The sequence below is a fragment of the Pelobates fuscus genome, chromosome 3, assembly GCF_036172605.1.
Source record: "Pelobates fuscus isolate aPelFus1 chromosome 3, aPelFus1.pri, whole genome shotgun sequence".
Taxonomy (NCBI): Eukaryota; Metazoa; Chordata; class Amphibia; order Anura; family Pelobatidae; genus Pelobates; species Pelobates fuscus.
The window spans coordinates 374,092,085-374,105,646 of NC_086319.1; the positions used below are offsets into that span (position 1 = coordinate 374,092,085).

The 13,562-nt window shown below is 42.0% G+C and overlaps 1 protein-coding gene across 1 annotated transcript in view; it reads left to right on the forward strand.

Moving 5' to 3' along the window:
• The first annotated feature begins 348 nt into the window (after positions 1-348).
• Positions 349-13,562, forward strand: part of COL5A3 (collagen type V alpha 3 chain) — a 219,690-nt gene continuing 206,476 nt past the window's right edge. The window contains exon 1 of the mRNA XM_063449460.1: positions 349-622. Within this exon, the coding sequence (XP_063305530.1) occupies positions 538-622 (85 nt within the window). The 5' untranslated portion in view covers positions 349-537. The remainder of the gene's footprint in view (positions 623-13,562) is intronic.

Sequence of the window (13,562 nt, forward strand, 5' to 3'; positions counted from 1 at the left end):
TTGTGCAGAACAAGTTCTTCCCTTTCCAGAGTATCGGAGGGTATGGAGTGCAGCTGAGTGCATGGAGTCTAGATAAGGATGTGATGACAGCAGTGATTGTGTAAGAAGGATGAAATAAAAGTTAGGGTGACATAGACAAGCAGGAGAAGGAACACACACAAAGACAGGAGTACCCAAACAGATTAGCAAAGCGGAGGGAGAATAACATAAATAGGGGGTGACAGTGAAACAAGAAAAGGGAGGGCTTGGGGGGGGGGGAGTCTGCAACAGATGAATAGAGAAAAGAAAAAAAATCGAGGAGGGGAATGAAAAAAAAAGAGAGTGTGAGTTGGAGGGAGGGACAGACAGAATAGGAGGACACACAGCCAGACAACACTTACTGGGAGAAAATTGATCCCACTGCAAGAGATTCAGCCAAAGCCCTGCACAATTTCTCACTCCCTTCTCTCCAAACACACATGGATTCATAACAGCCATCTCCGGATTATAGTCCTATACACTGAGGGGATATAGAAATATATTTCTCATTTCTACACTATGGCAAGGTGGATTGTATCATGGGATTGCTGGAAAACCTCATTTTTACTGATATTTCTGCAGGGGCTTCACACAGCAAGAACAGGTAGATCACAGTTTTTTTTCTATGTACAGGCACTGGGCTGTGTTTAGATATATGGGATATCCTTGCAGGATGAGTCAAATACCTCTGCATTAACAATTCAATTTATAGATTTGTCTTTTTACATGGGGAAAGGGGTTGGGGTTTAAACTAACACCACTGAGTCTGTTACTTACCCAGAAGTGGTAAAAAGGTAAATATCACAGAAATGTCTGCTATCAATAATGCATTAATTAATAGATACATTTCTATTTATCGTCATGCCTGATTATCTATCTACCTACCATTCTATTATTATTATTATTATCGGTATATATATAGTGCCAGATTATTCCGCAGCGCTGTCTACCTACCATCTATCTACCTACCTACCTACCTATCAGTCATAGACAAACTATTTCATTTCGCTCATTGCAATTTGAAACAAAGTATCTGTAGGTTTACATGGCTAATTGTTTATTGCAAGTTTATAGATCATACACAGAGATAGATCATGTTCTTCAATGTGGCCATAACATATTTTGTTAATTAGCTAACTGGAGAAAGGTTTCATATTAGAAGGTACTACTGGGGTCTGGCTGAGTATACTTACAACAATAGGTTGAATTGTACAGCGCTACGGAATTTGCTGGCGCTATATAAATAATAAAATAATAATAATTAGGACCAGGTAACAACAAACTGGTAAGTCTGTACTGAAATAAGAGCACAAGGCACCAGTGGAGAACGACTCTAGTAGGATTGCAGAGATTAAGAGCATGCAGTTTGTTTCTGTAAAAGTGTATGGTTTCAGGGCAGTACATGCCCAAGCAGTTTGCTAATAGTACACTTAGTAGTATTCACTAGTAAATTATCTGGTAATTATATAAGATGCGAAAATGGTCTATAGAAGGAAATATAAGATTATTAACACATAATTATGATAAATGTAGTGGCTTATCATTAATACCAGTGCTAGTATTGGTACCATTTATGTTAGTCAGGGTTCTAAAAAATATCAGTGTTGCGATATTAAGTCCCAGAAAAGAGATAAACTGTTTCCTGAAAATATATTGCTGGTAACTGACATGTCTCAAATGTCTCTCTGGCTATTAAATTGCATTTACTGCATTTACTAATTTATTTTGCTTTCTAGATATGGTTTTTATTTTTTTTCTATTTGGTCTGGCTGATCCTGATAACTGTTGTAGTGGTTACTTTAGATGTTGTTGAAATACAACTCCCATGATGCTTTGCTTGCCATTAGAATAGAGAAGCATCATAGGTTTTGTAATTCAAAACCATTTAAGGATCTACCTTTTGGGTGACCCTACAATAGCTCAGCATTGTGTCGGTTTTGGTGTGAAATAAACCTATTGTATATATGGCCCTCCTCTTCTATCAGGACCTTATGAGACTTGTGTTCCAGGATCACTGTCATCCTTTACTTACACTTAAAGGGCCTCTCTTGTAGAGGTAAAACAGTTTGTTTTTTCGCTACTAGCAGTGTTCCAGTAAAAGAATTTCAGGGGCAGCTATCTGAAAAAAAGTAACAAGCACAATGCCATCCCAAAATACAGAGTGAGCATATGTATGAAATACACATGTACAAAAACATAGCTAAGTTACTTTGTGGTTCTCTTGTGTAGGACAAATATCACCTGGGGCTTTATGTGTCTATTATAGTATTATGTTTATTACATTTTTTTGGTAATCCTGTTGAACAACAAATATTATTGTCACTACCCATCCAACCAGCACCCAAAAAGTTATTGTTAAGGAGTACAGGGGTTCTCATCCGTATCCTACACACAATTGGGAAATGGAGGTGAAATAGGAAGCAAATATATTTATAAAGGGGGCTTTCAACGATCTAATCCTTTGATCGTATTGGTGATGGGACACCGGTGGATTGGGCATTCTGTGGTTTATTTATCAGGTAGTTTGAGATTATCCTTATCATTACACTGGGCCAGGCTCAACGCATTCAATGTATGTTTACTTCAGGGGCAGGTGGGTGAAAACCAGGGATATTCCTTTAGTGTAGACACATTACTTGTTCAATTATTGGTCACCCAATGTTTTATGTGTGGCTTGGGCTCCTGAACATTGCTTGAAGTTTTTTTGTTTTTTTGGTGGGAGGGTGAGAGGGAAGGGGGGGATATGGAATGGGACATTTGTCCCTTGATGGGGCAGGCTGTTTCATACATAGGTTTTTTTTAAGCCCCATGCTGTCTGCTCATGCTTTCTTAAGGTAATGAATAGAACCTATTTATACTTTTATCTTTCTATATTTTCATCAATCCTATCAATCTTTTGTACATAAAACCTTATTATATATTGTTATAATGTTTTATGAATTCCTGATCTCTCATGCTCAGTCACTGCAAAGCCCTGAGATTAATGCATTCACAGAGAGCTCAGCCCTCAATAATCTGAGCCCAAGTTCACAGACAATGACCATTCAAAGGCAAATGTAAACTGAATGGATAACAAGGTACGGGACATGAAGTCACATGCTGGGAATGGGTCATAGAATTCTATGGAGAGCGGTTAACATGGATTATATAGCAAGTCAGCACTAGGGGAGGAAAAATCAAACAAATTTGAAAGTTAAAATCGTCAAGAATCATTAAATGGGCTGCAAAAATAAGAGCAAAGCTTACTTAAAGTGTAATTTATGATGTAATGAATTGTGTCAGTACAGCACAGGCTATAGCCGTGTATCTTGATCTGTAACTCTGGGTTCCAATAGTAACACTAGAGAGTCTGTGGACTGTAACTGCTATCACTATCAGCCAGTTTTTGCCTGTTTAAGAATAGAGTTATAGATCACAAGATCTTTTGTGCAAGTACCCGCTAAACTATAGTAGACAGTCCAATTACCCTATGTAACCTCCTTCTAACCCTGAGTAACCTCTAACTATAGGTAACTCATAACCATAGGCACCTTCTTAAATCTACATTATTACCACCGTTCTCTGCAATCTATTTGAAATAAATAATAATTTAAGAACAGCAAAAGCCACCAGATAATGAGAGCAGCCCTGTATAATATATTTTCCGTTTCATCTATTTCCCCACCTAAGCAGACAGCTTTTTTCTTTTTTTTCTAAAGAGATAAGGACCATAACCACAACATCTAATTGTAGCAGTTTTAATGCATGGAGTCTCTGAACCTCTCAGCTTCCTCAACCCCCCCCCCCCCCCCCCACCACCACCACCACTCCCCTTCCCCCAGCATTCACATATGATTTTTGTCATCCAGATTTGGATGGATAATCTTTAAGTAAAAGTACTGCATTATATCATCAGCAGCATATTTGCGTGCCATGAGAGCCCCACTTTTTATTGAAACTGTCAAAGATGGTTTAACAGAAATTGGAAGGACTGCACCCAAAAACATCTTGCATCAAAACCACTACAATAAGCGGACTGTAGAGGATATGGCGCTTAAAGGGCCAATTTAGGGGAATTTCTATCCACCTTACCCTGCCATAACCTAGTTTAATTCAATGGAAAGAATTTTGGATGCTGCCAAGACATCTGCTGAATCTGGCAGCAATTTCAGGAGGTGTTTCCTAGTGATATCACCAAGGATTTAGCGTAACTGAACCTGGCGTACAATGAATGAACATTGGTGACAACTTAGTTCAGTTCAAGTACCAGTTGCCTCAAAATGTAAAATCCTAAATTAATAGCTGTGTAAAGGATCCTTAAATACTGGCTGGCTTTCAATCTATGGCCTCATTATATTTTCCATCAGAAGATGCCCAAGATTTGTGCCATAGGTCATTTTGAAAACATTGCAGAATAATTATTTCACTGGTCCCGAAATTACGTCATTAATAGGACATAAGTCACCAAAAATAAAAAATCTTTGAGAATAAATCAGCCTCTTGGTCGCACCTTCAGCCACACCGCCACACCGCCTAACAAATGGCTATTTCAAATTATTCCCCTGTATATTACGCCTCTTGAAGCGGTATGAAAATACCAGTGGTAGTGGTGTTTAACTGTATTAAAAAAATATCACATAATGACAATTAAAAAAACATTTTTTTTATAAATAAAACCTGCAGGGTCATTCACTAAGGTGAGAATTCACAGTGAAGTCAAAGGGAATTTCAAATTGAAGGTTAGATTAGCCGAGCTGAAATCATAGCTGACGTAGAGAGTTTTTGCAGCTTAGCTATTTTGACCTTACATTTGAAATTCACCATGAATTCCCACTTTAGTGAACAACCCTGTCAGATTCTTACAATTGTAGAGACTTGCAAAAAAAAAAAATAAAAAAAAATCATTGCAGCTGTAAGTCTACCTTACAATTCTTTTGGTTTAAGAGGAAGCTATATTCCCCCTGTCCATACAAGATCTTGCTTTGCAGGTACACGCTGTACATACAGGAACGTACATAATTGGTTATTAGGTTCCAGACAATTCCTAGTTTATAGAAAGCATACTGCAGAAACTGAAAATCCTGGGGATTTGCAGCAGCAATCACAGGAACATGAAAGGCATGCATTTTTTTGTAATTATTTTTTTTTTTTAGGGTTTTTAGCATTTGTGCCTTATCTACATAATTTATTCGAAAATACGCAGCCAATTGAGACCTCGAGTAGTCTTTCACTGAAGTAATTCAAATTCCCATCAGTCAGGTCAAGACAGACACTTATTGGGAGAACCAACAATGTGCATGAGAAATAATGGACAAAAAGAAGTGGGCCAAAACGTTCCGGGGGTTTGAAACAAACTGTTGCACCCAATTGACTTAGAAAACATATATGCCACAAATAGATAGATTTAAGAAGGTGAAAAAAACATATAAGAGTACACTTCCTTTGACACCGTTGATCATGCTCTCCTTCTTCAAACTCTTCAATCACTTGGTCTCTGTGACTCTGTCCTCTCGTGGTTTTCCTCTTATCTCTCCCAACGCGCATTCAGTGTCTCCTATTCTAATGATACCTCCTCCATTCATCCTGTCTCTGTTGGAGTCCCCCAAGGCTCTGTCCTTGGTCCTCTTCTATTTTCTCTTTATGCTGCCTCTCTTGGCAAACTTATTGCCTCATTTGGATTCCACTACCACCTGTACGCTGATGACACCCAGCTATATCTCTCCTCCCCAGAGCTCTCCCCTGCCGTCCTGCAACGTGTCACTGGGCCACCCATAAGAGTGGTTTATTTGTCACATCTTTTTTTATGGATTTTTATGTGAATGCAGTATTTAAAGGGACTCTCCAGTGCCAGAAAAACAAACCCTTTTCCTGGCACTGCAGGTCCCCTCTCCCTCCCACCCCCCATCCCAAGTTGCTGAAGGGGTTAAAACCCCTTTAGTGACTTACTTGTATCCAGCGCCGATGTCCCTCGGTGCTGGGTCAGGGTCCGCTCACGCTCCTCCCCGCCGACGTCATTCGGCAGGAGAGACCTATTGAGTATGCGCGGCCGGTGGCGGGGACTACCTATTGAGCATGCACGGCTGCCGGCAGGGGGGGGGGGGGGAGACCTAATGCGCATGCACATTAGACATCTCCATAAGAAAGCATTGAAAAATGCTTTCAATGCTTTCCTATAGGGATTTCAGCGACGCTGTAGGTCCTCACATAGCGTGAGGACATCCAGCGACGTTATAGCACACTTTTCATGTGCTATAAACACGGAAGTGCCCTCTAGTGGCTGTCTAGTAGACAGCCACTAGAGGAGGAGTTAACCCTGCACGGTAATAATTACACTTGCAGGGTTAAGGGTAGTGGGAGTTGGCACCCAGACCACTCCAATGGGCCGAAGTGGTCTGGGTGCCTACAGAGTCCCTTTAAAGAAAAAAAATAGATGGTCATTACACAATTGTATGTGTAATAGAAATTGAGAGATCCAAGTGTAATTTCTTAAATGAACACTTTAAACACTTTAGTTTATTGACAAACTTTATGTGTGCAAAGTGTGAGCTCTTTTATTTCCTAGACGTGCCAATGTCAATAAATGAACCCTATCACACCTCATTGGCTTCCAGTCAGACAGCCAGACTTGTTACCTATTGGCAGTTTATTTCCGTGGAGCTAAACTCAATAGGCATTCATTTGCCCTGAACACCTGCCTTGCAAAGTCTGACAGACACAGAGCTTGTGCTGTGGAAGAAGGCAGAGCTGGAAGTAGGTGAAAATACTAGATGAGCAGTTTCTGCAAGTCAAAATTTCATATACTCTCAAAGAAAACATGCAAAATAAATTAAATGCATTTTCTACGTTTTTTTTTTGGTGGGTGGAGAGGTTTTATCTATTCTTTTTTTACATGGAGTACTCCTTTAAATGGACACTATAGGCCAGGGATGGGCAACCTTCGTCACTCCAGATGTTGTGGACTACATCTCCCATAATGCTCCTACACCATAATGCTGGCAAAGCATCATGAGAGGTGTAGTCCAAAACATCTGGAGTGCCGAAGGTGACCTATGCCTGCTGTGGGCACTTCAAAGGAACACTGTAAGCACCCAGACCACTTCAGCTAATTAAAGTGGTCTGGGTGCTGTGTCCCTATTGCCCTTAGTGCTGCAATGTTATACAGAGAAACTGCTATGTTTACATTGCAACTCTAAGTCTGCCTCCAGTGGCTGGTAGACAGCCACTGGAGGCGCTTCCTGGATCGAAACTGACATTTGGTCCGGTATCTGACGCTGGACATCCTTGCGCTCTGCATGAGAACAACCAGTGTCAGATTTTTCCTCATATGAAGGCATTTATTCAATGCTTTCCTATGGGGAGGTCTAATGCGCAGATTAGCGTCCGCTTGTTGTGGGATGGAGGAGGGGGCGGAGCGTTGAACCAGCAACGATGGACATCGGCGCTGGGGTAAGTGGTAAGGGTTTTTTATGCATGCTTATAAACCCATATGCAAATGTAATGCTTGTCATGTTTATTTGTAACTTCTTAAAAGGGAGCAGTCACACATACAGAGAAGATTAGAATTTATTTATTTTTCTCTTCTTCAAATACCATTTTTCCCTGTTGTTGTCTTGTCTGGAATAGTTAATGATGTGATTTGCTATATCTTTAATATACATTTCAAAGATAACAGAGCATCTTTTGACAAGCTAAAAGTGATTTTCAATTGTGACGTGGGTTCCCGTAATCCCACTGTGTATCTCCACCAGGTCAGCTTCCTAGCTACTACCAGGGTCTCTGGAGCAGTAAGCCTCCGGGGCCCCAAACACCTCCTCACAGTGACAATAGGCCCCTATTAGGGGCTCTTGCGACCAGGCCCATAGTCTGTGGGCAGGAGACTGGCCTTCAAGCCTTTCAAAAGTCTGTGGCATGGGAGCTTCCACCAAATTAATATTATTTAATTATTTAATTATTCAATGGTGTACATTTCAGAGAAGTAACAGTTCCCCTTTTAAACTGTAAGGTTATTATTCAAACAAAACTGTAGTGATTAAACATGTTTGATCATTTATGCTTAGCTGAATTTGCTATTAAGGGGCTGGTAAAATAGCAACAATGTGGCTTCCCCAAATACATGCAACTATGCATTGAGGGTAAGCAAGCATATTTTTACATTTCAATGCCAACACCAATTGTGTGTGAAAGGGAATCCTGACAATCCCTTGTCCCGAGCTGTGCAGAATGTGTTACATGACCAAGCACTTTTACTCCAGTGAATTTTCTGTTGCCAGGCAAGATGCAACTTGAATTTCAGACACCGTCTGGTTTGGGGCCTATACCTCTGTCCCCATGGAGACCCCCCTAACTGAAAATTCAGTTCTCTGCAGATCTGTGCATTGTGTGTATTGTTCTAGGCGTCACTTTCCTAATATCCCTCCTTTCAGATTAACCTTATCACTTCTGAATATGGCCAGTTAATGACCAGTGTGGGGAAAAGAAAGGGGGAATCCTATACATTTCACCGTCCGTTCTTCTTCTTGTCGTTGCACCCTCTCCTTGGTCCCTTTAATTGTTCACTTTTCAGATTCACTGTCCCTGCTTTCCATTTTTTATTAGTGCCCCATCTTTATTCTCACTGTCATTGTCTCTTCTTCTTGTCTGTAGTGCTGTCTTTCTGTCTCTGTCACTTCCCCTTAACTCCCCCTTTCTGTCAGTGTCTACTCTTATGAGTCTCTGTCACTGTCCCAATCCTTCTTTTACTTATCGATATCAGCCCACTCTCCTACTCTATTTTTGTCACTACCTTCTCATTTCTTTGACATGTTCCCTCTAATAGTTCTATGTTACGGTCCACTCTCTTCCTTTTCCTTGTGGATGTCCCCTCTCATCCACCTTCTTGTGATAGTCTTATTCCAATCTGTTACTGATCTCCCTTTTTTATTCTTCTTTTCAAAATCCTCACTAACCATTTTCCTCTCGCTGTCATTAGCTGTCCATGAGGGGAGCAGTTGTTTAACAATTGGCATACTTCCCAGATCTTTTAGCCCCAAGAGTCAAATTATAAAGGGAAGAAAGTTGCATGGACAGTGGTGGGCGTTTCTTGTCTCTGAGGATTACCCGTGAGAAAAGTCAAGGGGACCTTCTGCAGACTTAACTTCTTAATTTTGGCCCTAAACATGCAAGGATACAGAACAAAAAGTGACAGTCACTGTGAGAGGAAATCCTTAGACATAGAACGCATCACAGAGGCATATTGTCAGTGAATGCACTTTCAGACACAGGACAGGACGTTGGTGATACAATCTCAGAAGATTTCATTAAATACTTTCAATGCTTTTTATACTGATCATTTATTAAAACAGAGAGAACACTCTTAAATTACCCACCTTACATTTTTGGGGGGGAGACCGATTAATCTTTGCCCTGAAAAATAAATGATAAATGATGAAAGTCATAAGAAATAATATGAGTTATTTATTAATCTGTTTCAAAGTTTGCAATACATACATGATAGGGCCAGAAGGCTAACTAGAATCCACCAGGCCCCGGTGCGAAAACATGCCCTGGGTCCTCCCTCCCATGCGTCTCATACCCCCCACCCCCGGGGTCTCGTTCCCCACTTCCTCTGTGTCTCATTCCTTTGACCCCAAAGACCCTCCATGTGTCCCATTCCCTCTCCCCTCAGCCCCTCCATGTTTCCCATACCCTCCTCCTTCTCAGTCCCTCAATGTATCCCATTCCTCCCTCTCTCCCCCTCTCCTCCATGTGTCCAATTCCTCCCTCTCTCCCCCTTCCTTGCATGTGTCTCATACCCTCTCCCCCCTCCCCTTCATGTGTGCCACTCCTCCCTCTCCCCCTCCCTTCCATATGTCTCATACACTCTCTCTTCCCTCTACCCTCCATGTATCCCATTTCTCTCTCTCTGCCCCTCCCCTCCATTTCACATTCCTCCCTTCCTGCTCCCCTCCGTGTTTCCCATCCCACCCTCCCAATCCCCTCCATGTGTCCCATTCCTCCTACTCTCCCTCCTCCCTTCCATGTGTCCCATTCCTCCCTTCCATATGTCCCATATCCACTCTCTCTCCCCTTCATGTGTCCCATTCTTCCCTCCTCCCCTCCCCTTCATTTGTTCCATAGCCTCCCTCTCTCCCCCTCCTTTTCATGTGTCCCATTCCTCCCCGCCATGTGTCCTATTCTTCCCTCTCTCCCCCTCCTTTTCATGTGTCCCATTCCTCCCCACCATGTGTCCTATTCTTCCCTCTCTCCTCCTCCCTTCCTGTGTCCCATTCCTCCCCGCCATGTGTCCTATTCTTCCCTCTCTCCTCCTCCCTTTATGTGTCCCATTCCTCCCAGCCATGTGTCCTATTCTTCCCTCTCTCCTTCTCCCTTTATGTGTCCCATTCCTCCCAGCCATGTGTCCTATTCTTCCCTCTCTCCTCCTCCCTTTATGTGTCTCATTCTTCCCTCTTTCCAGCTCCCTTCCATGTGTCCCATACCCTCTCTCTCTCCCCTCCATGTGTCTCAATCTTCCCTCTCTCCCCCTCCCTTTCATTTGGCCCATTTGTCCTTCTCTCTCCCCCCTTCCCTCCCTGTGTCCCATACTCTATTTCTCCCCCGTCCAGTATCTGCTTCTCATCGCGGTTCTGGGTCTGACAGGAAATGCTCTCACAGTGAGCACTTCCTGTCGGACCGCTCAACCACGCTACACACAGGCAGGAGGGGAGCAGGGGAACTCTCCCCTCCTGTCAGACACTTGGGAACCGCTGACCTAGAAGGTATCCAGGCAACCCACGGTTGCAGGGGTCGTGGCTGCGGCTGGTCTCCCTGGAGTGAGGGGCCCGGTCGCAGCAGCAACCCCTGTGACTGTGGTAGGTTTGCCACTGGATAAGGCCAAATATAAACCAATGCCACACACATATATACCTGCAGATATTCATTTTAATAATCAAATAGAAGAACTTTTACTTTAAGGGTATAGGCCTGAGAGACATGTGTGACATGTCATGATTTCCTTTTATTCCAGAAGTTTGGTCCTTAAGGGGTTAATTACAGGTAGAGAAAATTTTATGAAACTTTTAAGCAATATAACAAAATACAGAAGCAAATCTATTCATCTATTCAATTTCATTATTGTGTGTTTTATTTATGTGAGCTGATACACACACATCATACAGTACTATGAGGTTTATTGCTGCTGAGCTCTGTAATGTACTGATATACAGTGCACTTTACTGTTTTCTTTTTGTTTTGTTTTTTTAATGTCGTGGAACTCTGTGATTACGCATACGCTCTTCACTTTACTCAACTTTATTGCTGTGGGGCATTGGGAAACCCTCATATGCAACACATATCATTGTAAGTTTTAAAGGAACACTATAGCAGTTAGGAATTCAAACATTTATGTCTAACTCTACAGTGTCCTGACACATTCAGGCCCCCCTCCACCATCTGAGGATTTGAAAGGGGAGTGTTACTTACCTTTCAGCCCTCACCACATCAGCCTCCAAGACTGCGTTCGGCCTCATCATCAGATCATCAGTGTAAATGTTGCCCTATGGGTAAAATTAAAAACTGAGATTTATGGAGGATCCCGCGAGAGAAAATGTCTTGCGATGAGCAAGAGGATTCCTGAATCCCACAACCTTCACTTGTGATGGCTGCTGGTACTGGACACATTTGACAGCGGAGCACCGCCTTTTGTCAACTGTTGCGTACCTCAGGCTTGTCCATAAGATAAAGTAGTCTGTACTTTGTCTTATAGCATCCTTGGATTGCGAATTTCAATGAAATGCCAGCGCAGTCAGTATTAGTATTTCATAAAGACAAGATCTTTCTTAAAACACTAATAAGTAACAATGTCGCTTTAATGCTGTTAATCTCTGTGTTATATACAGCATACATCATTTTAATGTTGTGCAGCTTTGCTATTTGCTCATACACATACATTATTACTGTGAGTTTTACTGCTGACTAACACGCAGCACATTACTGTGAGCTTTACTCCTACAGAACTCTTTGACACACACACACACACACACACACACACTACTGCAAACTTTATTGCTCTAAATAGGGGATTTTATTTTCATAAAGAGAACCCTTACGGCTATGCACACTGTCATACCAAGCTGGCAGTGTTTAATCGTAAGCACATATATTTCTAGGAAACCAGCAATGTTATGTTAAATAATATTACATAATATGGGATGTGGTCACATTAGTCAAATAAACTGAAATTCAGCTCCCCAGGCAAATAGGCTGTAAAAGTCACAGGTAATTAAAACCCAGGTGCTAATAATAAATGAGGCTCATTTAAAAAATAAAGTAGGCTTTGCTGAAGATAAAAATGAAGGAATCAAGTCGATGTTCCAGAGACCTCTATAATTACCAATACCAGTAGTACTGGTGGGGCTCTTGACTAAATGTGTGAAACAAAGTTTTCTTACCTACACCTTCTCTCCATCTCCAACCTCCATTCCTCAGCTACAAGTTCCATAAGGTCACCATATACCTGTGGAATATCCACAACCTCCAACTACTCCATTTGTCTGCTTCTTATCTCCCAGACCCAAACATTCTGTCGACCCCCATAGTTTTCATCATATCACTTGGAAACCCACAGGGGCCTAGGGCCACACTAAATAAGGCCTTGGATTGGGAAGTAGACATTAGGCTCACCAAGGTGTTTGTACCAGGCACTGGGGTGTAAGGCTCCGTACCGCTCCTCCAGAAATATTTTATCCTGAATACAGGAATCCAGCCACTCAATATTCTCCTGGGTGAGATGAGGTCCTAGAATGCAGGGACTACATATCTATTTCTCCTGGCTATGCCTTTGCATTAATGCCCTTTCTTTTGCTACTTTCACCCAATTGCTCTTAATTCTGGCCCTGTTGCTCTACAAAGTTATCTGAATGTTGTCCCAAGTATGAGGAAGCAATTCCACTACTACATCAAATATAACAGAGCTCCTGTATTCAGCTAGAGTAACTCACGAGCCTGCCTCCCTTGTGTAACTCAGATGTCCAGAGTGATCACGGTATCCCTACCAGTTTTACCTAAACATCAGCTGCCGAGGCTTAATGAAGGGTTAAAACCAAGGACTAATTAGCACCAACATATAGTGTTTAAACATTTACAAATGTGTATTTACTCTCCATGGGGTGATCAGCACAAATATAGATATTTATTTCCCAGCCCCCCTCAGTCTAGGATGAGTAAATCCCCAGCTGAGTCCTCTCTACACGGGGTACCATAAAACAGAGCTATAAAACCCCCTTTCCCAACACAGAAGCGCCATAACCAATCTCATCCAGATAGTACATCCATTCATCTACCACCTGCTCAAAGACCGCCCTGATTCCATATATGGTGTCCAATTGCCACGCAGTTAAAGATTTGTATAGTTACATGCGGCTGACTTGAACTTTCATATCTCCACCAGGGTGCTTCCGCGACTGGATGACTTGCATCCTGGGCGCTCAGGTAGGCTATATCTGCTGGATAGTGTAGAAGACCTTAAGGATGGTAATAGTTCTTTGGGTACTATTAAGGGTATTCTGTGACATGGTCCACAGCATAAGAGG